General features: G+C 31.0%; 1 protein-coding gene across 1 annotated transcript in view; it reads right to left on the reverse strand.

Annotated features, from left to right (window-relative positions):
• Positions 1-14,156, reverse strand: part of LOC134711379 (dynein axonemal heavy chain 6-like) — a 127,064-nt gene that overhangs the window by 91,075 nt on the left and 21,833 nt on the right. Inside the window, exons 15-31 of the mRNA XM_063571938.1 lie at positions 13,594-13,705; positions 12,919-13,141; positions 12,015-12,171; positions 11,355-11,458; positions 10,719-10,951; positions 8,875-8,997; positions 8,060-8,233; positions 6,672-6,890; positions 6,111-6,397; positions 4,796-5,025; positions 3,932-4,122; positions 3,632-3,712; positions 2,172-2,330; positions 1,788-1,909; positions 1,065-1,236; positions 463-567; positions 132-238 (exon numbers count right to left, since the gene is read on the reverse strand). Coding sequence (XP_063428008.1) covers positions 132-238; positions 463-567; positions 1,065-1,236; positions 1,788-1,909; positions 2,172-2,330; positions 3,632-3,712; positions 3,932-4,122; positions 4,796-5,025; positions 6,111-6,397; positions 6,672-6,890; positions 8,060-8,233; positions 8,875-8,997; positions 10,719-10,951; positions 11,355-11,458; positions 12,015-12,171; positions 12,919-13,141; positions 13,594-13,705 — 2,799 coding nt within the window. The remainder of the gene's footprint in view (positions 1-131; positions 239-462; positions 568-1,064; positions 1,237-1,787; positions 1,910-2,171; positions 2,331-3,631; positions 3,713-3,931; positions 4,123-4,795; positions 5,026-6,110; positions 6,398-6,671; positions 6,891-8,059; positions 8,234-8,874; positions 8,998-10,718; positions 10,952-11,354; positions 11,459-12,014; positions 12,172-12,918; positions 13,142-13,593; positions 13,706-14,156) is intronic.

Genomic DNA, 14,156 nt, shown 5'->3' on the forward strand with positions numbered 1-14,156 from the left:
TATGTTAAGCTGCACTCCGGTCCTATTTTCCTTGTTAATGACATCATCATGAGTAAAATAAATGTCCTTTTTGTGAAGTTGCAAAAGTCCACATACTTTCTGAGATTTTAAAATGAAGATATTATACTTACTTTTTAGGCATTTCTATTTCTTCTCCTTCATCTGAGATCATCTTCCGTACAATTCCACCAGTTATTTCCAGAGATTTTACATTTCCAAAGCATTTACCCAAATGTGGCTAAAATATATAAATAAATATGAATCTTACATATTCAAATAACCAAAACAAATAACAAACACGAGATTGAAAGAATTTCTTAACATCAAAACAATGATAAAGATTACTACTGTTACGTTTAATATCAATATCATGATGAAAAATTTAGTTAGCAATTAATTTATATTTGAATTTTAAAACATTATACAGAAATAAAACAATTGTCTGATATCTATGTAAATTACCTGTACAGCATTTGGATTATCAGAGTTGGCCAGGATCTCCAACAACTCATCATTACTGAGAAAGTAAAACCTGGGGAAGGCAAATCTCTTCGTCTCAAGATGATCCTAAATAAAACATAGAATTAAGATTTACTTGAAAGAAAACTTGTTCTCATTTATTCTCAAAATTTTCCCTCTAAAGATTTCTTAACATAACCATTTCAAGTGTATATAATTGATTGACTTTTTTTTGTGTTTAACTCAACTTACAGCACTTTAAGCTATACCCCGGTGGCTAGTTTTAATTGGTGGAGAAATCTTAAGTGCCAGGTGAAAAATATAACTTTTGGCAATCCCAGTCAATTAAGATCTATGTCTGCTACATGTGGGATTCTAACTCAAAAAACGCAGCGTTCACAGGCTTTTGATGAACTTCTTATACCACTTGCTAACATAAAACAATTCTAGAATATGCGTATGTTATGATTATTTTATTTGTACTTTCATTTCACATTTTAAACTGTTGTGAGTTGTAATCCACACTGAGATGAACTTTTTTTGTTTAAATGTACTAGATATCAAATTTTCATTATAAGCAGATATAAAACACTATTCTAATATACCTCTAGATTTTTCTGTATAATATTGAGTGTTAAGTTATTTTGTTGTAGCGTCTCTAGTGTTCCAGGCGTAAGAGCTGACTTTATAGCATTGGGTCGATCCTCTACTCTCCTCATTAAATCTTTCCACGCTCTGTCTACTTGCATGAACATCTTAAATTCTCCTTTTAATTGTCTACAACATAACAATTAAACAGTTATTTCAAGAAAGAAATTTTTAGTTTGAACACAAATAAAAAGAGTTCTCATCATAGTTAATTACAAAGTCAGACTATATGTTGTTTTTTTTTACTTTGAAACCTCTTCTCTTAACTTTCATTTGAGTGAATGTGTTAGAATGGACCCAGGTCTGACTCTAAAAGGACAAAAATATTGGTCTGTTGAAACTTCTGTGTTTGATTGATTGATTGATTGATTGATTGGTCTTTTAACACGATTTTCAGCACTATTGTGCTACTTAATAGCTGTAAGTTTTATTGGTCGAGGAAGCTCGAGTGTCTGGAGAGAACCATTACCTTCAGTGGAAAAAACAAACAATCCTAGACATATAAGATTTGAGTCAAGCCCACCTGCCACATGCAGGATTTGACCTCACAACCTAAGTTTTGACAGGCTTACTTTGACTACTTAGACCACTCGGCCACAGAGGCTCCCATCTGTAGTTTGAAATTAAAAAGTACTTAATTTTACTTAATCAAATGTATAATAATATGTATCCAATGATACCTCTGTATATCAGGAGCACGGAATATCTTCTCAATATATAACCATGTTCGCTGACAGGACAACCATTCATCTAAGGTACGTCCAAATACCAACAACTTTCTTTCCCATTCTTCCACTTGACCCTATGTTATAGAAAAAAAAAAAGTTGTAATTATGAATATAGAATAACAATAAACAATAGGTCAGACTAATGAATGAATTACACTTTGAACATCTTAACAAAAGGTAAGAATGTAAAAACAATGTGGAACAGTGTGTACTACTCATACATCTGATGTACTCAAAACATTTAGCTTCATATTTTCCAAATCAATTTCAACATCAAGAAGTTGATGTGATTAAAATTGTCTGTTTTTATCATGTATTAATATAACACCAGCCTACCTTAATGGGTGATACATATCTGGATCCTCTGATTGTACCAATAGTAACTGCACTTTCCTCTAACTGTGCCATGATGTCATCAGCACCTCCAATAATATAGGTGTCTCTACTTGGCTGTGGTACAGTACGGAAGTCTGTTTTTTGCCATAATTGAATGATCTATAAATTCACAAAATTCAATGCATTATTTTACCCTTTAGAACTGTCTCTGATTAATTTGTGCAAAATGCAAGAGCTTGCAGCATCTACAAACTTTAATCTAATGAAGTCATGAAAATTGGATTATAAGACTGGAATTCTACAGTACCACAAAAATGTAACTGATAGATATTGTGGATAATTAACAGAGAGCAGCATTACAATATCTGTTTATACAAACTTCAAAGGTGTTTGTATTCTGCTATCTCATATTGTATTTCTAGTAGTGTTCTATTGTATTTTCTTGTAGACTCTTATTATATATTTCTTGTAGTCTCATAGTGGGAATATTATTTCTGTAGTTTCAGTAGGAGGTTGTGTAATCTTTTGTTTGTGTAACTGTTGAGGGATACTGATATAGCAAATCTCAATTAAAGTCAGCATGGCAATATGATAGCTAGCACACACAATGAACATAAAAGACCAGATAACTACTACAAAACAAACTGCAACCAAGGCAAATATAAAGGGTTTCTGTATGTAAACCAAAACATAGTCTCAGCAAATCATACTGGCTTAAAGCAGAAAGACAATAATATTTATTAAAAAATCATTTAATTTTGGCCCTTGAGAAACACTCAGCATACAAACAGAATTTTGTGTTCCTGCCTGAGCAAGTCAGCTTGCAGCCTTCATTGTAAGGAAGAACCTGTCTGCCCGACAATGCACCAGCCGGGGAATGTGAAGCGAAGGTTCTCCATTTAGGTGATGAGACTAGGCGTCTCATCGGCAGCCAGGTTTTGCAAGGTGTGCCTGGGGGATAGCCTATGTACTAGTGAAGTAGCAGGGGTCTATCAAACTGGCACTGGAATAAATTTGATAAAATTTGTCCCCGAAATGCTTGGGGATGAATGAAATTTTTGAAATGACCAGTGATAAAATTCTATTAAGGTCCAAAAACTCAGATGGAAACAGATGAGTGCCCCCAACAATATATGTTCTTCTTTAACATGTTTTTTTTTATATCGAATAACAATTATACAGATGAAATTATGGAAACTATGTACACAGGGGTCAATTTACCAACAATATTTCATTATATACCAAATTTCAGGAATCTCTGATTTGTGGTTTCATGGGAGCAAACAACTTACAATTTTAAGTACAGATTGAAAATGGATTGATTGATGTTTAATACCACTTTCCAAAATATTGTGCTATTTCTTGGGAGAGGAGGTTCATTTTTTATGGTGAAGGAAGCTTGAGTCTCTGCAGACACATTAAAAGATGTCAACAATTATATAGAGAGGATGTATAATTACCTTGTCTAACATCTTCTCTAGTGTTTCTTCATTGCTGGCTGTTGTAGATATGTCCTGAATCTTATCTTTCAGTTTTATTATCTGAAAAACAAAAAACAAATAAATAATAGTTTAAGGGTGAAGCAAGATTCATACACAAATATTCTTTATTTATAATATTTGATTTTCAATTGTGAGTGTGTACTGATGACTCCCTTTAATAATTAAAAATACCAAAATTGTGTTATTTTTTAAAGATGATCAGTAAAAATTTCCAGACCCTTTGAGTCAGCAGTGTAAACAATTTAAATATCTATTAACCTTCATTTCTATCAAGTTTCCCAGTGTAAATGTCTTGTCTTTTACAATAGATTTTCCTATCATTCTCTCTATTTCATCCCAATGACGCTGTTTCAGTGATGGGTTTCTCAAGCTGGTAATGATTGGCATACTCTGTTTAAATTCCATTACTTTCTCCTTCAGATGAGGGACAACCTCATTGTGTGGTAATCCTATGAAAAATATCAGTAATATATTAATACATGTCATAATATAGTATTTAATTATTTCCCTGGCGTAGGGATGGAAACGTTCAAAGTCTTTTTAGCATGAATTTTAGTTAAATGTCTATAATATAATATACAACTAGGCATTGGCTAGAGGTAAAGGGGGAGGGTTTAGATCTCATAAACATAATAAACCCCGCCACATGTTTGCGCCTGTCCCAAGTCAGGAGCCTCTGGCATTTGTTAGTCTTGTATTATTTCAATTTTAGTTTCTTGTGTACAATTTGGAAATTAGTATTGCGTTCATTATCACTGAACTAGTATATATTTGTTTAGGGGCCAGCTGAAGGACACCTCCAGGTGCGGGAATTTCTCGCTACATTGAAGACCTGTTGGTGACCTTCTGCTGTTGTTTTTTCTATGGACGGGTTGTTGCCTCTTTGACACATTCCCCATTCCCATTCTAAATTTTATAATATATATATATATCATCTAAAGCTACAATCGTTCTGGAAGAAATTTAGTTGAATAGAATTTTAAGCATTTAAGAGGATGAGAACATAAATTTGTGAAATGATATTCCGTTTTAGTCTTTTCAATTAGAAGAATATCACATTTTATTTAGTATAAGTTTTTCAACATTTTATTTTATCTTTTTGGATTGGTAAAATGAGATTACCTTTTTCTAACATGTACACTGTTTGTGTAAACTTGCTGACATTTTTCTGTAGACTTTCTACTTGTAATGCATCAAATAATGTATTAATCCATTGTTTCTCTAGCTTGTTCCATTCCATTGTTGAAGTCCATAGTGCTTTTCTCAATGTTAGATCCCTCTCTACCTCTGGTAAAGCTGCTTGTATCTCCTTGGCACTGCTGTCATCTGATCTGTCCATTAGCAGGTATTCTCTAGATAAAAAGACATGTTATATGCAATACGTTTGCAACAATGTTGATAACTTTTATACATTGTATCCCATTTCAGTGGAATACTGTTGACTTCATTTATACAGTGCATCAAATATCACTGCATCAATATTAATTACTTTTTAGTGTATCACATAACATTACAAGAATGATGACTACTGTACCCCATTTCATTACAACATTTGTGGCTACTTTTATACAGTGTATCTCATATCATTGTAATAATATTGACTATTTTTATAGTGTATCCCATTTTGCAATATTGTTGACAATTTGCATGCAGTGTATCGCATATCATTGTAATTATGTTGACTTCTTTTATAGTGTATCCCATTTTGATGAAATATCTTGATGGTACAATACTTCAGTTTGTTTATACTTAAATATTTGATTTATGAAACCAGAACTAGAACATTAAATTTGAAAATCATGCAGGTTGTACAAATGTTTATCTTGAATATGAAATAAAAAGTCAAACATGTACAATCAAATTCAACATTTTTTAACTAGGAACAAACAATTTACCACTGTATACATTTACCTCACAGATTGTCTGAAAAGAATAAATTGTTCACATGCTTCAGAAAACATAAATTTTGTATTTATTACTATTAGCCAGGAGTTTCACTACTTCTTGTGTCACACAGTGATGTTAAAAACGACAAAACCAAGAAATGATGCTTTTGTCTTTTTTCAAATTGAGGTGATGTCATATGTGGGTTTCAAATGTCAATATCATAATATGTAAGCGCTTTCATGCCTCTTGTATGTATGCCTCAGAATGTAAAAAATTAGATAAAGGAAAAAATGTTTAGGAGCAAAACATGAGGTTTTTTTTAATTATTAATATCATTATATTGGGGTAAATCAGAAATAAAGTATCGTGAGTATAGGGTTTCACGGTTAACAAAATTACTGTATTTGTCCTATAAGAATTTATGGCAGCCATAGATTTGTTTTCATTTAACTATGGGTAAGGCATTTAATTCCAGACCAGATGCAAGAATATATATATATCTAATTTAAAGGAATTTCTACTTTCTAAGTATTGAATTTTAATTACTTACTCTCCAAACATGTTCTTCTTAGAGTTAGCAAGTGAGCTACCAAATCTCTCTTGGTATGTGACATAACTATGTATACGCTTAGACAGTGATTGTACATCCTCCTGGGCTACTTCTATAGTATTTATAGCTCTGCCAGGATCTGTGTCTATACTTAAAAGGTCAGGATTCTTCACCTCTTCTTTCTTTTTATTCAGCTCTGAACGAATCTGTTGTATCAAGGTGTCTAGGTCTCGACTGAACTTACGAATATTCTCATCCTTCTTAGCTTCATTATACAGGATGGTATTCTAGAACAAAACATTTATGAATAGAACTTTGGCCAACATTTTCCAAATACAAAAATTCTATATAATACTGTAAAGCATAAACTTTCACAAGCAGTTTATTTGATTTTATTCTAGAACAAAACATTTCTATTCATAACTTTGGCAATATCATTCCAATTACAAATATTCCATCCCTTTGTGTAAATTCACTGTTTACAGAAGACAAAAATTAAACCTTGTGAGGTTTCACTGTTTATGATTTTGCAGTCATTTATTCTAATTCAGTAAAGTATACCTTCAATCCCTGAAAACTTGGAGCTAATGTCTGGTATAAAGCCATTTCTTCTGGTAAAATGTTAACTAAATAATCCTTAGCTATCGTGAATAACTTGTTCACAAGTAGAAACTCATTCTCAAGGGCAGGTAACTCTGAACTAATCTTTGACAAAAAGGTCAAATGCTCTACAAACTGTTCAACAGATTTAGGATAGTTGTCCAATTTCCTTGCTGCACCCTGAAAACATACAAAGTTTCATTCTTAAAACTGACTAATTATTCTCAAAATAATCCATGAATAAGTTGAAATTTGGAATTACAAACATTTCAATTTAGCTATTGAGAGTGGAGAAAAATATCACATGAGATAAAATGATTTTAGACAATATGAAGCAACTAGCCAAACTAACATTTTAACGATTTTCAAAAATTGTGTTCTTTCTGTGAGATGCCATCAAAGCATGGTCACCTTTTTGAAATATCACATAAGTAATCTCAGAGAAAAACTTAAAATTGAAGTCTATGAAAGACTGATAAGCAAAGCTCTGGTTAATTATCAAACAAGAGGCTGTCACAACGACAGCAAACCGGATTTATTAACATTTATTTGTGTCCTGGCAATATCACAAGAACCATTACTGATGATTAGTGGAAATGAAAATCGTCCATATCAAATTTGACCTCCATTTTGTCATCAGTATCAACATATTAAAATTTAAAAAGCTAAGATTGAATGGTTCGTGAGTAACTGCAACAACGTGAATGGAAACACCATTTTACGATCTTTCAAGAACCATAACTCCTGAACGGTAAAAGTCAAAATCGTCATTATTGAACTTGACCTCTGTTTTTTCATCAGTACCAACATATTAAAATTTGAAAAGCTTTGGTTGAATGGTTCATGAGAAAATGCACGGACACGGCTGGAAACACCATTTTTCAATCTTTCAAGAACCACAACTCCTGAAGAGTAAAAGTCAAAATCGTCATTATTGAACTTGACCTCCATTTAGTCATCAGTAACAACATATTAAAATTTGGGAAGCTTTGCTAGAACAGTTCATGCGTAAATGCACGGACAAGACTTGAAACTCCATTTTATGATCTTTCAAGAACCATAACTCCTGAACGGTAAAAGTCAAAATGGCCATTATTGAACTTGACCTTCATTTAGTTGTCAGTAACAACATATTAAAATTTTAAAAGCTTTGGTTGAACAGTTTATGAGTTAATGCACGGACAACATTTGATTGCTGACCACCCGCCGAGCATCCCCAAATCAATAGCCGACATTTTTGTCACAAAAATCCGGTTAAAAATTGATAAAATTTCAGGTTTAAACCAGATAAGAATTACAGAAAAGGTTATTTTGCACAATTTTCTTTATTGATATCTGTGAACACCAACCTTGATGATAGTAAGTAAGTCCTCATTCCTTTTATTGGCAATAAGTGGGAGTTTGATGTGTACTGTATCCACAATGTTGGTAGGATAAGGTAGACAGGTCTCACGGTAGTTCTTACTTAGAACCTGTATCATATGTACTCTCTTTCTGATCGTCATTGCTTTCATTTTACCAATCTATAAGACAAAAATAAAGAAATGAAGCAATCACAAACAAGCACTATTTTACTGATATCAGTACTAACTGCATGTGGAAACCTAACACTATAAAAATAAGATTCTGACAAAAAATATTATAATTCTCTGTAACTTATATCAATCCTTTAACAAACAAGATTGTGTCCCAAGTACACTGATGCCCATCCCCACTATCATTTTCTATGTTCAGTGGACCGTGAAAATGGGGTAAAAACTCTAATTTGGCATTAAAAAAAGAAAGATCATATCATAGGGAACATGGGTACTAAGTTTCAAGTTGATTGGACTTCAACTTAATCAAAAACTACCAGGTCCAAAAACTTTAATCTGAAACGGGATAGATGGACGAACAGACGAACAAACGGACGAACACACGGACAGATGCACAGACCAGAAAACATAATGCTCATAAATGGGGCATAAAAACTAAGTAGAGATCCTAAAACTAACAATATATGTCATTATAAAGATGTAAATGCTATTTTCCTAATAAACAGTATTACCAGTATTCCATCATTACACAGATACAGCAAAGGGCAATAAATGTTGCTAAAAGACATTTTACAGTTATAATGTTTTGCTGTAGTGATTTTGCATGCAATAAACATTGTATATCTTACTTCACCAGTATGTTTAGCTAAAACACCACTAAACTGATCTGTTGACCAAGGCTTATAGGCCATTGATTCTTCTACATTCAACTTCCTGGCATCATCTACCATCAGACAGTACTGATCAAACTCCTAAAACAAGAAAAAGTAACATTACTTCATATATTTACAAATATACATACAACAATATTGCAGATATTCTTTAAAAAGAACAATTATTATTTCAATGTAATACCTAAAGAACAAATGTAATTTCAATGTAATCTTTAAAGAACAATTGTTATTTCAATGTAATAATAAAAGAACATTGTAATTTCAAAGTAATATTTAAAAAACAATTGTAATTTCAATGTAATAGTTTTAAAAAGAACATTGTAATTTCAAAGTAATATTTAAAGAACAATTGTAATTCAAAGTAATAATTAAAGAACAATTGTAATTTCAATGTAATAATTAAAGAACAATTGTAATTTCAATGTTATATAAATGTAAAGAACAAATGTACTTTCAATATAATATTTAAAGAACAAATGTAATTTCAATGTAATATTTTTAAAAGAACAAATGTAATTTCAATGTAATATTTAAAGAGCAATTGTTATTTCAATGTTATAATTAAAGAACAATTGTAATTCAATGTAATAGTTAAAGAACAAATGCACTTTCAATGTAATATTTAAAGAACAATTGTAATTTCAATGTTATATTTTAAGAACAATTGTTATTTCAATGTAATAATAAAAGAACATTGTAATTTCAAAGTAATATTTAAAAAACAATTGTAATTTCAATGTAATAGTTTTAAAAAGAACATTGTAATTTCAAAGTAATATTTAAAGAACAATTGTAATTCAAAGTAATAATTAAAGAACAATTGTAATTTCAATGTAATAATTAAAGAACAATTGTAATTTCAATGTTATATAAATGTAAAGAACAAATGTACTTTCAATATAATATTTAAAGAACAAATGTAATTTCAATGTAATATTTTTAAAAGAACAAATGTAATTTCAATGTAATATTTAAAGAGCAATTGTTATTTCAATGTTATAATTAAAGAACAATTGTAATTCAATGTAATAGTTAAAGAACAAATGCACTTTCAATGTAATATTTAAAGAACAATTGTAATTTCAATGTTATATTTTAAGAACAAATGCACTTTCAATGTAATATTTCATGAACAATTGTATTTTCAATGTTATATTTTTTGTATCATATTTTTAAATGTGTATGTGCATACAACAGTTTGAATGCTTATCAAGTTAATCAGATACTTTCAATGATTAAGCAGAATAACCCCTGGTTCAGGCAAGAAATTTATTAGTTAGACATGCTACTAAAATTGTTCAGAGCATAGAAAAGTAATCCGTGTTTTTGCATTTCCAAACACCAAAACATAAATTATACCAATATATGAACTTCCGAGAAAATTCCTTTTCAATTTTTTTATAACAAATTTTACAAATATATCAACTTTGTCTTTAGCCTATGTTCTTTCTGTTTTATCAGAAATTCAGCATTTTTACATATATCCTCCAAGTATTCATTATAGTGGAAGACTATTCTTGTAGAATCCATGACAAATCGCCCAACCACCTAATCGGATTTAACCCTTTTCACAGCTGGGGCAATTTTTTTTAAAAGTGGGGCGATTTGGTGTGGGGCTATTTGCCAGTGAGGCGAGTTGGTGTAAAAGTGGGGCAATTTGGTGCGGGTTGATTTGCCAGTTGGGGGATTTGTCCTGCTTCCTACCTGTAAGTTCTATTAGTTACCTTAATTTACCTTAAAACTAATAAGAAAGTAATTAGAAGAAAATTTTAAATTTGAAACTGAAGAATGGGACTTACTTTAGCATACTGTTTGACAAGGTTCATCTCCATTTCTATGTATTTATGTAATTCCTCCAATAAGTTATTGTATTCATAGTCGTCACTAAAGATAAACTGAAGGTCAGGCCAAGGTCGTTCATATTCTCGTCTCTCCTCCTCCTCCTCTACATCAAAGTTCAACTTCAGATCCTGTATTGGTGCTGAGTAGAAAACTTTTAGTCTTGGTTCTCGTAACATGGAAACAACTTGAACTGAAAATGAAACAGTTTATTCAAAAATTAAATTTTATTTTCTTTAAAATTAAAAGAGTCACTGTCTCTTTGTATAATTAAATATAGGATGACACACACTGAAATACTTGGGCCATGGCTTCTCTACTTCTGAGATCTTACCACAAATAATGGATTTTTTTCAAAAGTATTTTCTCAATCAAGTCACTTTATGACTAATACATTTTCATCACTCTTTCTGGGATAATATATTTGGAGATTAACAAAAGTACTTACATGTATATTTTATTAAATCCAATATTATAATAATAAATTTTAGAACTGATCCTAGCACAGTATAAAATCAACTTTAAAAAAAATTTCTGAACTAGTCATCAGCTAAACTATGCCCTGTAAGAACTGTTTCTAACTAAGAGTCACTTACCAATGGTTCTCCTAAACCCAGCTACTATTTCATCTATACCCTGTTTGAATTGTTCCTGATTTGGTGATATGTCAACAACTGATTTGCTTGGTAGCGTTGGTTTCCTGAAAACAAAACAGTAAATTATACCACAACTGAACTAAATTCATGAACAAAAGATTTAAGATAACATGAAATTCTAAAATCTTTTTTAAGAAACTGCTTTTAATTTTTTTTTATTATGTTAGACTTCATAACATATTTAGTAATTGTAAATAGAAGAAAAAAAAATTCAATCCTGCTTTTTAATAGACAAACAAGTATGAATCATATTAAAGAATATGTAGAGTATATATTATTATTATCAATGACATAGAAACAATACACCATAAAAGACAGAACATTCAGTCGTCATCTGATCCTCAACAACAAACAAAAATCTTAACGATTTTTCTGGGGTTAAATTGTCCAGAAAGGTCTTAATATTTTAGAATAGTAGAGAATTGATTTTAAAATGTACATAAAAGTTTATTATACCAGAAAGAAAGATTCAAAGCACTTGATTTATAAATAGTATTTCTAAAATGAGTATAACGTAGCATCTTTCTTTGTGTGTCACTGACACTACTTTATTTAATTAGCAATTCTTGGTAAGTAAGTTGTGTATTCAATGTAACAAACCTTCTCTCTGTGTAAGCATAAGTTAACTGTTTGTCTCCCTTCTTTTCTTCATCCTCATCATCATCTTCTCCTTCTTTAGATTCTCTGTGGTCTTCTCTCTCTCCATCAGTTTCTTCATCCGAATAATAATCAGATTCTGAGTCAGAGTTCTCTGTATCTATTAAAGAGATTACTGTTTTACTGACAAATTTAAAAACAAAATAGCGTAAATTCCAATGTTTTTATTATTTCAAAAGTAAGAAGCTGGGGTGTTTTTTTTGTGTGTTCATAACTCAAAATTTACAATTCCATTAATTTCTTCTAAATTTACAGTTGGGACAACATCCATAATGCGCCTTGAAATGAGGAACTCAAAAGTCATGTGTAAAGAAAAAATCTCTGTGTAGTGATATTGGACATGTTTCTATTTTTAGCAAATGACTGAACTTAATTATTTGTTGTGATTAGGAAAGTAGAGGAACATAGAATAAATGTGTAAAAACTATGGAGCTATTGAATGTGTTCAAAGTATTAAATTTTCAAAGAACTTATTGTGTTAGAAAGGGGATATTTTACCACAAGGAGCCGCATCACAAGAGGATGTTCCGGGTTTGCTAATTTAGGGAAAAAGTAATTTCACTTCGTACCCCGAAAATTTAACCACATATGTGAAAATGTCACAGCTTCAAATTGAGCTATCATACATATCCAAGTTACCGATATGGACTGAGCTACAGGAAAAAACGTTACCATTACCGCCTATGTAAAAACAATTAAAGATTTTGACCCAGTTATCTTAAAATATTAGTAAAGATTGAAAAAATACTGAAATGATGGAAATTCTTGATTTACAATATTGAAAATATAAAACCTTGTAAAGGGAAACAATCAAACATTTGGCAGACTTTCAATTTTTCTCCATTACCTGTTGCTGATTGTTGTTCATCAGTGAACTTGACCACCTTCTTTCCTGATCCTAATTCAGTTCTCTCCAGGGTCTTCCTCCTAGAGGATCCTGGAGATGATGAATGTCTACTACCACCTGATAGGGCAGTTCTTTCTTTAGGGGTATTCAACACTAGCTGTACATTAAATACTGCTGCTGCTATTTCTTCTACAACATCTTTTTGTTTGATTTCTTCCAGTACCTAAAATTGGTATGTGATAATTTTGTTTTGGTAAATTCACTGCATGTAAATGAACCATATACATGTATGAATATGAATACTTAATAAAACCAATTACCAGTCCATAGCATACTCTTGACAGTAACTTTCTTCTGAATTTGTGGGTGAAAAATAAGTACGGATTTAAAGAAATAACCTCTTTCTAATGATGCTAATATAATTTCAGAAATTTTTTGCCCACAAAAGACATTCTAATATGACCTAGATTCAATGATGTTTACCCACCAATAAATTGTAATTAGATAATTCAACCCCTTCTTTCTTTATCTTAGTTTTAAAGCATAATATATGTGTTTATAACCACATCAATCGAATGGAATAAAGTTAAAAATAGGAAATTGAGTATCAGTCAGCTCGAAAACAAATACATATATATTTCATTCCCTCGCCCCTAAAAAATATTTATCACACACCTCATTAATATCAGGAGGACCATCAAACAATTCTGGCTGATCAAAATCAAACTGTGGAATAACATAGCCTTCTTTCTTTTGTACCTGTCCTGGTTTCCCAATACCACTGGCCCTGTAATACACAATTATTTGTAAGTTACAATTATGATAAATTATAACTCTGAAAAACACAGACCATTACACAAAATGTGATACTGTGGATTCATTATTATTCGTTGGATACCAATGTTCGTGGTTTTCGTGGGAACTGGTGAACAACGAAATTAAATGTTCAACAAATAACAATTTTTCTGTAGACTTGTATGCAGACTTCGGCAAAACCACGAAATTAAATATCCACGAACTAGCAATTTTTCCCTAATCCACGAAAATTGGTACCCACGAAAATAAATGAATCCACAGTACTGTAAGTTCAGAAATTATTACTATGTTTTTATTATTGCTAAAAATGTGAAAGGGCCATATTCCCAATAATTCAAACTTGCATTTTAAAATTTGTATATGAATTATACCGGATTTTTCTCAATATCGCAAAAATTAAAATAAAAAATTACAAAATCGCA

Source organism: Mytilus trossulus, chromosome 3 (assembly GCF_036588685.1).
Source record: "Mytilus trossulus isolate FHL-02 chromosome 3, PNRI_Mtr1.1.1.hap1, whole genome shotgun sequence".
NCBI classification, from domain to species: Eukaryota; Metazoa; Mollusca; class Bivalvia; order Mytilida; family Mytilidae; genus Mytilus; species Mytilus trossulus.